This window comes from Melitaea cinxia, chromosome 29 (genome assembly GCF_905220565.1).
Source record: "Melitaea cinxia chromosome 29, ilMelCinx1.1, whole genome shotgun sequence".
Lineage (NCBI taxonomy): Eukaryota > Metazoa > Arthropoda > Insecta > Lepidoptera > Nymphalidae > Melitaea > Melitaea cinxia.
The window spans coordinates 1,905,999-1,919,651 of NC_059422.1; the positions used below are offsets into that span (position 1 = coordinate 1,905,999).

At 33.2% G+C, this 13,653-nt stretch overlaps 1 protein-coding gene across 1 annotated transcript; it reads left to right on the plus strand.

Moving 5' to 3' along the window:
* Positions 1-1,364: 1,364 nt before the first annotated feature.
* Positions 1,365-12,753, plus strand: LOC123667869 (protein seele). Its single transcript, XM_045601703.1, has 7 exons — positions 1,365-1,589; positions 1,662-1,729; positions 2,223-2,322; positions 3,613-3,767; positions 6,014-6,106; positions 7,268-7,363; positions 11,572-12,753. The coding sequence occupies exons 1-7, from the start codon at positions 1,502-1,504 to the stop codon at positions 11,728-11,730; spliced, it is 759 nt and encodes a 252-aa protein (XP_045457659.1). The 5' UTR covers positions 1,365-1,501; the 3' UTR covers positions 11,731-12,753.
* The last annotated feature ends 900 nt before the right edge of the window (positions 12,754-13,653 follow it).

Genomic DNA, 13,653 nt, shown 5'->3' on the forward strand with positions numbered 1-13,653 from the left:
TCGCGCAGGACATGTGCCATTGGCCACCGCAGAGATCGATAGACAAACACCGACGAGGACGCCGACCTACATACCATAATAAACCTTACGCGGATCTCATACGGACTATTTCATTCGAGCCCGTACTATAAACAAACTACCGCACAACCACACTGACGTACCCGATGTAAGTATACACGAACACAGCGCCGTGGAAACGACGCGGGGAACGGCGGATCGCGGCCCGAGCGATGAATGTATATCATCATGTATTATGGCACTTTTCTAGAGTCGAAATTCCTATACCCGGCGCACCCAGCGCTGCCTGACGAAGGACAAAGGGCCGATTTCACACGGAATACAAAGGGAAAAGCCGGTAGGATTCAGCACTTGCTTGTTTACGATGATAGCATTTTTTTCACCATTAACTGAACGTCGCGTTGCCAAGTCGTCGTAGAGAGCGCGGGGTATACCAATACGAAATTAACCATTTACAACACCACTGATTTTATTTGCAATACACACGTAAATAATAACACGGACAGACTATTATTAATATCGTAATAATTAAATCGTAACGTATGTGAGTACAGGTGGAAATTCAATGTATATGCAATATGGTATCGAAATAATGCTATTTAATTATAAATGTTTTAAATAAAGTAAAAAAGGTCATTCGTATTAATCAAAATACTAATTAATAAGCATCAAATCGGATAAGACGCAGTCTGTCAACTGGGCACTTACCTCTATTTTTACTCGAAACGGATTTCTTTCTTCTTAGTAATCACGAATTAATCACTTTTTGACGAAATAAACAAGCAGATTATGGTATTTTGAGATTTTGAGAAGATTTGATGTGCACAAAAAAAATACACATTACGTTTAGCAATCGTCCTACGCGGAGAGAGACCGAATGCGAACTGTTGGTTTAGTTTGGGTCGGTTGATGTTGGAGGGCGGCGGGCGGAAACCGGAGAATGGGTAAGCAAGGGAGCAAGAAAGGACAAATTATTTTTTATTATCATGACATGACTCACACTTTTAAAACCAGTTTGTAAATTTAATTTATTAATTAATTAATTTAGGTAATAAGTATTCTACAAATAGACAACCGCATTAAAGATTTTATATATTTAGTTTTTGTTTTGACATCCGTTCACATTTTCATTGAAAACCATTTAATAGGAGATAATAATGTTGCCAGGTAATGTTCAATTAACTACTTTTCATAATTATAATATCTTTTCACGATGATAAAACGTTAAATTGAGTCCTGTATTCCTGTTATAGTAATTGTTTATTTTTTTCCTAATAATTTCTGTACAGAACCCTAATGAAATAAGCGATCAGTTCATTTTTTTCGTCTGTTATTTAGCTCTTTTAAACGAACCAATCGGATTTGAGTGCGTGTATTTGACGGAAATTGATAAACTATCTTAACACGTCTTACGAATTTAAAGTCATTTTTCTGTGGTTTTCATTGAAAATTGTACATTGTTCATTTAATAAATCCTAAGAAAATGCGGTTAAATACTGCTATTTTCAGTGTGGCTATTTTATTCGTTGCAGTTTCGGCGAAAATTGATCCACAAAACTTAAGATGCTTAGGTTTGTTTATAACTTTTTCCTGTGACTTTTTTCCCGGAAAAATATTTTTATAAGTGATATATTTAATTTCAGTATGCCGCCAGACCTTTGAAGAGCTCAATAAGGCTATTAAGGGCGTTGAAAAATGGAAAAAAGTTGATGTAAGTAACCAATAAAATTATATAAATTTTTACTTATTTTTTTTTAAAACATAATTAGAGATTCAAGCAAAACTCGTAGTTGAAAAATGTAATTTTATTAAAAAAAAAATATTTAAAATAAACCAGTCGCTGTACATAATCATAATTATAGTTTCATATGGTAAAAGAAAAAAGAAAAGTCAATATGACACAAAGTTGAATATATGACACTAAATTGAATATATAGTAGGATGTATATATTATTAAATGCTTGACACACAACAGTGAAGCGTTCATTATTATTTTATTATTATATACCGTAATTAGGCCGGCATACAAGCATACCGCTCACCTGATGGTAAGTGCTTACCATAGCTTATAGACATCTGCAACACCTGAAGCATCGCAAGCGCATAGCCGCCCCTAACCTATATTGCCCACAGGGGCTCTAACTGTACTGTGCAGGAAAGTTGTACATTTTAGTTAGTTATATGTGAAATATTCCAAATTTCAGGTAGGTAACTTCAGAATGGACTCCAGCGGCAACACAATGCAACAAAAAGTACCCGCTCACCGCTCTGCTGTCTACATCTCGGAACTTATTGATGGCATTTGTAAGAATTTTTATATTTAACTTTGACATTCCTATATTTCAGCCTTATTATAATACTAATATTATAAAGCTGAAGTGTTTATTTGTTTGAATGTGCTTATTTGTTAGTTATTGTTAATGCATATATATATTTGATATTTATGTATGTTCGGGGATAACTTCGTCGTTTATGAACCGATTTTGATAATTCTTTTTTTGTTGGAAAGGAGATACCCTAAGGGTGGTACCATGTTAAGAAAACCAGGATCTGATGATGGAATCCCAGAGCAATCGCGGGAAATCCTCGAAAATCGTAGTGACGACTAGAGCGTTTGTTAATTTTTTTCATCTACTTACGTTGTATTACTTGTCGATGTAATTGTAGTAGGTTTTCTTTAGTTTGTGAGCAAACACAATAATTGATTTCCTCTCATTAAAGAATTCTAAGATTTGTTTACATAATAAGACAAACACAATGAAGTTCCATACACATAATATTTATAGTTTTTATGTGTTGTGTTATGTGTTTCTTGTGTAATCTATGCACAATGCACATGTCAGAACTACATCGGATATTAAAAATAGTAATTATTATCAATATCGTAGTATTAAAAACTAATATATAGTTAGCGATCTGTATATTATCTACATGACTGTGCGTTTTGTTGCCTGTTAACATTTTTTAGATATAACTCCACTGTTGCCTATATACAATAGCTAAGTTTCAAGTTCAGTGCAGCACATTTAATTATTATTATTTGTTATAATAAAAGAAATCTGCTATTGCAAAAAAATTTTTTTTTGGTGAATTTATTTATATATTGTATTATTATTTAATAATAATTATTCATTAATTCTTATGTAATATAAATTATATTTTAAAAATTTATTAAATTTTAATTGTAATAAAAACTGAAATAATTGTGATTAGTTATAACATATTTCGCATCGTTCAGACACCAGTCATTAGCAGGATTAGTTGAAAAGATAAGATATGATGTAAATCCTGATATCTTTGTATTTCTTTTGGTTATTTCATTTATAATTATTTAACAAGCTCGTGGCCTCGTTAAAGATCAGTTTTGACTTTCAGCGAACCTTCCAAGCTATCCTTAAACGAAACAATACATTTAAAAATAAATACAAATATTACACCGAGACTCAGGCAGGAATTAAACTCGCAAACCCGTAGGAGCAAGCAAATTGCGCCAATAGTCTTTTTATTACGATATTTCTACTAGATCGAAATTGTGCGGATAAAACCGCGTGGAGTAGCTAACAAATTATAATAATCAATATATTTATTCCCCAGGCAAGAAAATGGATGACTACGTCCGTGTGTACTACAAGGCGACCGGCAAGCTGGCCATCATACAACTGATGACCCCGGATGGTGGCATGAACCCCGAATCTTCCAAGACCAAGTTCGTCACTGACGATGATCTTAACAAGAGCTTAGAGTATTATGTGAGTTTTGAAATTATATTTATATTAATTATAAAGAATGCGTTCAAGTATTTAATTAAATAGGACCTGTTGATGGAAAGGCCCTGCTTCCATTCCCACCTGACTCTGGGTGTAATATTTATATTTATCTAGGTATATATATAAAATTTCGTGACACGTATATGGGTAAAGCTTTAGATTAGGTAAAACTGAATTTCGGGACCGTGGGGGGAAGGGAGGGAGAGGGTGGGGAACGCTACCCCTGGTACCACTGTCACACCTCAGAACCCCATGGTTATGGAGATATCCATGGTTAAAGTTTTGAGGTTAGAAGAAGAATTTCGAAAGTTAGAGGAACGCTTGGCTCCGGCGCTGCGGGAAGTGCAGCCCTTCCGCCCGCCGCCGTGCGAGAGCACGCTCACTCATGCTCCGTTCCGCAGCGGAGGCTGGTGGAGCCTCAGCCGCTCCTCTCCGCATTCGTTCGCGCGCTTTCGCACGGCGGGCGAGGGCTGCCCTCCCTCCGCGCCTCCGCGGCACAAAAAAAACACTCTAGGGGTAGGACAGACCAAGACCACGTGGACAGTGGGGTGCTCCGATTCGGTTTTGGGTATTTTTCGAATTTCTAAACCTATATTCTAGCACGCAATGTTACTAATTTTATTAGAATATTATGTCTGACGCGTTATTTTGTTTAAAAGTGTCGATTTGTCACACAATGCAAACTGTACGAGCTCAAAGGTATTATAATAGCTTTAAATTCTTCTTCTAACCTCAAAACTTTAACCATGGATATCTCCATAACCATGAGGTTTTGAGGTGTGACAGTGTTACCTTGTATAGATTCCCCTACACCTTCCACCCTCCACACCCAAAAACCCCATAATTCGGTTTTTCTAATTCGGTTTTATCTAGTCTAGATCTTAGCCCGTATATGTTTCAGATAAACTCCGAAACTACCAATTTTTATCAAATTTTGTAAGCATCTATAATTTGGTCCAACTTGGGAGATAGGGTAGTTTTTATCTTAATTGGACCCGGTAGGTGGCGCTCCTATCGGTATGTATCAAATTTGGTAGTTGTTTTCCAGACAGGACAACATCTGCCGATTCTGCTTATATATGTATTATTTCTATATATATATATATTGATATATATATATATATATATATATATATATATATCAAAACAGCGTACATATACCTGTCGGCAATTACCTATTAAGCAATAGTCACACAAGCATCAAGTTGCTTACCATAGGAACAGACGACTGTGTGTATGTTATAAAAAGTAAAAATTAAAAACGTTTGAAAAACCAACATACTATTTCTAAGTAAGGTACAAAAAAAAAAAAAATTAGTCAAATAGAAGAAGTAGTTCGAGCACAAGGTAGGATTAGTATTGAACCCACAGCTCTCCTATATGCATAATTCTGTATAGAGATTAAATAATTTGAAAAATCTTTTTGGAAAATGTTATTGAAGTAAAATTTGTTAGACTCTAACAAAAATAAAATTATAAGAATTTAGTTGTAATGAGGGTAGTATGTTAAAAGAACAATAGGGTGAATATCCTACCGCAAGATTATTGCATTTTTCAACGGTCGCAACGTTGAATTGTGGCTGCTGTGATGGCGGTTGCGGGTCCGATCCCCGCACATTACAAACATTTGTATTGGCCATACCGATGTTTTGCCGTGGTATGGTTGTGCTTGTGTATTGTGTTTCTACACAGCAGGAAATCGTACTGGGAGCTTTTGAGCGGGGGGCGTTTATTTATTTACTAGCGACCCGCCCCGGCTTCGCACGGGTGCAATGCTGATACTAAATATACTACAGAATGTCTTTATTTTTAGTAAGAAGCTAGTTTATAGCATGGTTATTAACATAATAGCAACATTCAAATATGCGTCGTTAGATTACACGTTACAGAATGCCTTGAAGAAATAAAGGTGATAGCGTGATAATATGTAGCCTATATGTTGACCCGACTTCTTAATAATATTCGTGCCAAATTTGAAGTAAATCTGTGCAGTACTTTTTGAGTTTATCCCGGACAAACAGACAAAAATTCTAAAAACAATATTTTTGGCTTCGGTATCGATTGTAGATCACACCCCGAGTATTCTTTAAAAAAAAATATTCAATGTACAGTTTTGACTTTCCTACCATTTTATTATATTATGTATAGATTCCACGTTTATATTTGACTTTAGCGTTTCAGTTTGAATAATTCTATATTCATTAATTTAATATTTGAACATTTTTCAGTGTGAAAGAATGTTCGAAGACAACGAGGATGAAATCACAGATTTATACAAAAACAGACCGGAAGACGATGTCATGCCGAATGCGGAGAGAGAGGTAAAATAAAATAAAATTAATACTTCTCTTTGACGTGACAACGTCTAATAAATCGATGAACGTCGGCGCCATGCACGAAAAAGGATGACTCATTGTAGCGTTGCGCTCATTCTCCCGTTACGCGCATTGTACGCTTGCGCCGCATCTATCTCTCTTCCACTCGATTCGCCTATCCATCCGAGGAGATGTTTTGTTATGACTTTGTCACGTTAAACTATCGTCCGTAAACCGACTTAACAGACAACCGATTGTTTTTGGAGTGTTTTTTGAGTCTACGTCATGTTGTTCTGCCGTATCTTGTTGTCTATGTAGTGTGCTTTGCGAATTTCTGATCCAAAAACACATAATACTTACCATTGTTGAGTACTCTTGTATATATATACAAGAGTACTCTCTCTAGATATTCTCTGGGATATCTCCTTTTAAACGACGAAGTTATCCCCGAACATACATAAAAAAAATATATACGGGCGAATTGAATAACCTCTTCCTTTTTTGAAGTCGGTTAAAAAAAGAAGTTGTTCTTTTTTAATGTATGTTAACATCAGAACTTTTGACCGGGTGGACCGATTTCGAAAAAATCTTAAAAATCTTTAAAATTTTAATCGAAAGGTGGTGTGTGTCAATTGGTCCCATTTAAATTTATTTGAGATCTAACAACTACTTTTCGAGTTATATCTAATAATGCGTTTTTACTTGACGCTTTTTTCGTCGACCTACGTTGTATTATACCGCATAACTTTCTACTGGATGTACCGATTTTGATAATTCTTTTTTTGATAGAAAGAAAGTATCCCTAGTTTGGTACCATGATAAGGTAACCAGGATCTAATGATATGATCCCAGAGAAATCGAGGGAAACTCTCGAAAATCCGCAACAATTTTTTACTAGGTGTACCGATTTTGATAAATTTTAATTTTATCGAAAGCTGATGTTTATCATGTGGTCACATTTAAATTTTATCGTGATCTGATAACTACTTTTTGAGTAATCTTTGATAACGCGTAGTTACTTGACTATTTTTTCGTTGAACTACGCTGTATTACTCGTCGATGTAATCGAAGTCGGTTTTTTTTTCGTTTGCGAGCATACACAATTATTTAATAAGTCGTTAATAAATAAAAAGAAAAATTTCAAACAATATTTATCGTAATCTGCAGATTTGTTTCGATCACGCGAAGTACTGTGAGGAGTGGATGTTGCCCAACGAAAATGACACCACGTGGACGCCTGAGATGGAGGCCGAGTATATTAAGGTGAGGCTTAGACACTGAAATGAAATGAAATAAAATAAAAACATGAAAAGAAAACATAAGTCATAAGGTGATATACACACTTAACGAAAGTCAAAATAATGTCAATTACAGAAATAATAATACAAATAAATTAAAAAAAAATGAGAAAAAAAACTCGACAGTAATAAAAGAAAGCTAAGGCAGCAAAAAATACAAATAATAAAATAAAAATTTATATCTTAACATTGGGTACACTACAAGCTTAGGTAATATACTCAGTGTTATGTGTAACCTTAACTTAGTCAACATAATCAACATATTAAGTTACTTAAAATTTTTAATGTCTCGGTAGATATTACCTTCCTATTATGTCCTCGGCTTTATTAAATATTACAATAAATAAGATAAACTAATGTCCCTAGTGTAGGCCGAGAGAAAAAAAAGCCAGAGGAAAAAACTCTCGGTACTCTTTTAAAAATTAAAAGTCATATACAAGACAAAAAGTAACAGTATGATCAGGACAAACACGAGACAGCCGACAATCGTGTGTGTCAAAACCACCACACGTCACCTGCTCACAATATTTTAACTATATCTATTTACAGATTGAGTTCAAAGACATAGCCTAGTCGAGCCTTATTCAATCCCATGCCTTTTCATCATTAAGATATTCATTGATGTTATTAATAGGCTTTATTACATAAAGTTCGCTTAGTAATTTTTTTAAACTTCAGTAAAGGCAGAGATTGAAGCGCAGCCGGAATCTTATTGTATAATAAGATAGACATTCTTATAAAGGAACTACTTTTTTTCCTGAGCCGGCATTTAGGAAATATTATTTTGTGGTCGTTCCTGAGTGTTACATTATGTGAGGCATGTCGATCACTATGGCTAACAAATAAATGCCTATTTTTCCGTATGAACATTATAATTTCATAAATATACTGCAACCCAAAGGTCAGGATGTTGATCTCTTTAAATTTCTCTTTCAGAGATTCTTTACATCCCATTTTGTAAATATAACGGATAGCCCTTTTCTTCAGAATGAAAATGACATTAATATCAGCCGTATTGCCCCATAGCAAAATGCCATAAGACATTATACTATGGAAGTAGCTGAAGTAAACTAATCTAGCTGTATCGACATCTGTTAATAACCTTATTCTTTTAACCGCGTACGCTGCCGAACTCAGTCTATCCGTCAATTGACAGATATGGGGTCCCCACTGCAACTTTGAATCAATGGTGATTCCTAGAAAAACGGTTGAGTTAACTAAGTTCAATTTATCACCATGAGTTTTGGTTGCATATCCATTTGTTTTACATTTGGAGCAGAAAATTTGATTAAATTAGTTTTTTTACTATTAAGAAGTAAGTTATTCACACTAAACCAGTGCACCAGTTCAGAGAGAGCATTGTTTACATCGTCATAGTTGGTTTCTTGTCTCCGTAATTTAAATATTAATGAAGTATCATCAGCAAACAACACAATCTCATGCTTCTTCTCTACTAAACACGGTAGGTCGTATATGCATATTAAGAACAAAAATGGACCAAGAATTGAGCCTTGTGGGACCCCAACTGTATATGAGACCCAGGCGACTTAGTACCATTCACTTCAACCCTCTGAGTTCTATCACTAAGATAAGAACTCAGAAGTTTTAGTGCGGTATTTTTAATACCATAGTGACTGAGTTTCCTGATTAATGTGTTATGATGAACACAGTCAAATGCCTTAGATAAATCACAAAATACACCTAAAGCATCACACGACTCCTCCCAAGCATTGACTATCGAAGAAAGCTCGACACCGGCATCAGTTGTTGAGCGTCCTTTAGTGAAACCGAACTGCTTGTTATGTAAAAGATTTTTTTTTTTTTTTATACACACACGGTCGTCTGATTATTTGTTGAGAAATGGTTCAAAAGCTGACCGAGAATCACTTTTTCAAATATTTTACTACAGGCAGGTAGAATAGAAATGGGCCTGTAATTTGTTGGATCTGTATGACAACCGGACTTAAACAAAGGTATAACTTTACTATGCTTCATAAGATCAGGAAACTCACCACTTATAATACATTCATTAAATATAATCGCTAAGTGTCGTGCTATGATATCAACAGTTGTACCAATAATTTTAACAGATATACCCCAGAGGTCAGCGGTGTTTTTAATTTCTAAAGTTTTAAACGTTTTAACAATTTCATTAGCATCTATGGGTTTAAAAATAAAATCACCTTTGCACGCATTTACATTTTGTTTAAGCAACGATTCAGCGACTTCGGGCGATAATATAAGCGCCTTAGTTGTCGAAAGTGGAATGTCAGCAAAGTGTTTTTCAAAGCTGTTGCCACCTGATTAACCGCCTTAATAGAGCGATTGTCAATGATTAGTTCACTGACACCATTACGTTCTTTTGATTTTCCAGTTTCGGTATTTATAATATTCCAAGTTATTTTAATTTTGTTTTTACTAGACTTAATTTTATTTCTAATGAATATTGTTGACTTAGCCGCGGGACAAACAAGTTTAAAAAATGTTGAATCTTTTTTTTAATATAATTACAAAAAACAATGTTTGTGTAATACGATTTCTCGTGTAAGAGATCGTATAATTTTTGCCTACTTTTATCTAGAAATATTCCGGAGTCGAGAGATTTTTTTTGGTATAAATACAGTCTTGAACACACTGTTTATATGACCGCATAAAACTCCATATCGACACCAACAATTTATACTACGCCAACTCGAATTTTCGATAAGTTGGTATTCTTAATGCAACTTGAATATATGTGTTTTTTTTCTAATAATAAAAATTGTGAAATTGCAATGAATAAATTAACTATTAAAGATACCAAATTTCAAATAAGTTTCTTAATTAATATAAAAGGTATCACGTTTTTCCCTTTTATAAGCCTCTATTGTAAAGTTCACTTTTATGAGTTAGCTTAGTATAAATTGCTGGTGTCGATATTTATCATTAATACCACCTATTGATGGCATAATGATTTTTTAAAGTGTTTCTAAATATCTCCATACGTTTAACAGTCACTGGAACAACCACTTTCCTCTTACCAACCTGCTTATCCATATTATAATTGAAGCTGATTAATTGGCCACAGTGATCGGAATGTAATTTATTTGTTATAGCTGAGAAGGACGGAGTCCTGTCTGTAAATATGTTATCAATGCACGTGGCTGTAGAGTTAGTTATTCGAGTAGGCACTACTTCAAGTGCAGATGATGGACACTAGAAGTGACCTGAACTGAACTAACTTGTAACATCCCACTACTGTGCTGTTATCATAGAGACCTGACAACAATTGTTACGTATGGTAGGGAATATATCCGGTAAGCCACAGTGGTGCAGAGTGGTGGATTAAGCTCCTGACCATTCTCCTACATGGAGAAAGAGGCCTATCTATGCCCAGCAGTGGGATGTTGCAGGCTGAATCGTGAATCGTGATCCCACTACTATGCAAAAGCCTCGTCCTCCATATAGAAGGGTTGGAGTTTATAATAGGTTACAAATAGTAATTTTAAAATTATGGACAAGCTTCAAAATTATTAATAGCCAACTTCAAAACAGAAGGTATTTTAAATTGTAAATATTTGTTGCCTCAGGACTCGGACTGAGTGACCTTCTTCACCTTCTTTAGGCTTGTATTCTTCCCGTATAACTCCGTACCTATGTCACATAAAAATTTCAGTTGACTAATAAATGAATGATGAATAAGACATTTTTTTTTACAGAATACCATTTACATTTTATACAACAAAATTAATTGTTAAAATAGAAAAGATTATTAAAGGAAATGATACAAATAAAAATAATTAATTATAATTTCGAAACTAAAAAGAAAACTCACAATTATTATTTAATTCATTTAAATAAGTAGTCATTTCTAGTTTTATAATAATTAAATCTTTTAATTCGGAAGAATTCATTCTTGGCGGATGTCTACTGACTATAAACTACCTCCCTGCCAAATGTCATCTTTATGCATCCAGCAACTTGTGCGATTTTGTGATGAGTCAATGGCCAAACGATTATATATATATATATATATATATATATATATATATATATATAAATATATATATTTTAATGTATGTTGTAATTACCTTTAAACTGTTAAATCAATTATGTAATTTTTTTTTTTTTTGTATTAGTGTTGTAGTTTCTGTTGGTGATCCTAATAAATAAATTAATTTTATTACTCCTCAGGTCCACGGACCCGATCCCTACGGTTTCGGCGGATTGCCCCAGACACAGTTTCACCAGCAGGCCCCCGACTCCGATGGTTACGATGATACAGATGATGATGAAGAGGAACTGGCCGCTGAGGATACTCCTGAGGAACCACTGGCCAAGGAGGAACTGTAAATATGGGGCGTTTAGATAGTTGTGAGTGTTCAAGGATGCCAGTATATACATATAATGAATAGGAAGTAGGAAATGATTGTTTTTTTGTATGTTGAAGAGATTTGAAGAAACATTTCAAGAAACTTTTTGATTGTACCGGGCTTGCTGTGTGTTCATTAGTTAGTTTATATAATGATTTATTGGTAACCGTAAACATACGTCATTGTGACATTACGTGTAGGAGGTTGCCAGTGCTTAAATATGAAGTAAATTATCTTTATGCTTAAAGAACATTTGTGTTGTTGTTATTGAACATTTCTCAAGGCCTTACCACAATTGTAATTTTGAAACTACTAACAGTTCGGTGGCTTTAAGTCACCCATGACCAGTGTATGCAATGTCGTCGAAATATTTAAAATGACAATCGTGGTAAGTTCAGTGACAAATGTTCAAATTGGCTGTAACATTTTATAAATTAAACAAGTTTAAGGTCATAACAATAATCTTTACTTTACACCACTATAAGATAAAAAAAAAAATACATTTAGATGATGATGTACAAATGTCTTATCGCTAAAAGAGTGATTTCTTCCAGACAACTAAGGTATAGGAGGAAAAAGGGTAAGGTAAAGAGTGAAGATAGTGTATTTTAACAATAAATGATAAGAGATCGCCAACAAGCTCTGCCGTTATCGGTATATTGAACATAAATTTATAAAAATAAATGGCAACGCAATATAAATTAATTGTTAATAACTTTATTTTAATACTTTATACTTTTTTTTTAAAAGTTAATTCTGTAAAATCTCATTCCAAGTTTTTATTACTGTTTTTCATCCATGTTTCCTCAATAAGGCATATTTTTCTGTTTTTTTTTTTTTTATTCACTATTGATATAAATACAAGTTCATGTTTGTGTTCAAAATATTATTAAAGATGTGCCTTCTTCATATATATATAAGAGAAGTGTGTTTTGAGGTTTAAAGTATTGTTATGAAATTGTCAATCGTCGGATCGAAATTGAATGTATTAAATCGCGTTTTATTTTTGTATCTTTTATTGAATTCCATTTAGTTTTAGCTCGCCTTCCTAGTAAATATTATAGGCAAGGGACAGCTTTTTATTACACGCTTTTTATTAGCTTCATCTGTATGTTCGTATGTTTATAATTGACTCTTTTTAACTTCATTTTGAGCCACTTTAAACGTTCAGATTTCATTTAAACTTGAGACTTATCAAGGACTGATGACAATACACTAATTTGATAACATTATTCTTTAAACTATTATTTATATTTCAAAACTTTCATAAATTCTTGTGATACATTTAACAATAACAGAAATTAAGTTTAATTGAATCATTGAATGACAAAGAAAATTGTGATAATTTCAAACGACATTGTATCTACTTACTTATTATTGACGTTTCAAATTTAAATTATAAAATAAAAATGTTATTAATTTATGTAATATTAATATGATTAAGTGTGGCATATGAAACTTAATATATAAATATATAATTTATATAATAATAATAATAATAATAAATACTCTTTATTGTACACTACAAAGAAATGTTACAAAAAGGGATACATACAAAGAAAGATGTACAAAGGCGGTCTTATCGCTAAGAGCGATTTCTTCCAGACAACCTTATATTTATTATATAATTATTTTTATGATATAATTTTTTTAAATGTTTAGATGCGAAACCACAAAAAGACGTAAAATTTAATACAATATAATTATTATAGTTATTGCCAAAATATTCTATTTATGTATTTCAAAATGATTAAAACTACTTTTAAAAAAATCTTATTGACTTCTTTACAAAATTTCTCTTTTTTTTAATATTATATAAATGCTATAATTATAATAATTGTGCTTCCAAGACTTAAATGACAATAAATCTGTGAAAATTAATGAAAAATGTTATGTAGTGCAG

Bases quoted from the DNA above. Each gene is read 5' to 3' on its own strand.
- LOC123667869 (XM_045601703.1), top strand. From the start codon at position 1,502: ATGCGGTTAAATACTGCTATTTTCAGTGTGGCTATTTTATTCGTTGCA. The intron at 6,107-7,267 runs GTAAAATAAAAT...CGTAATCTGCAG, and splicing joins TGCCGAATGCGGAGAGAGAG to ATTTGTTTCGATCACGCGAA. The intron at 7,364-11,571 runs GTGAGGCTTAGA...ATTACTCCTCAG, and splicing joins TGGAGGCCGAGTATATTAAG to GTCCACGGACCCGATCCCTA.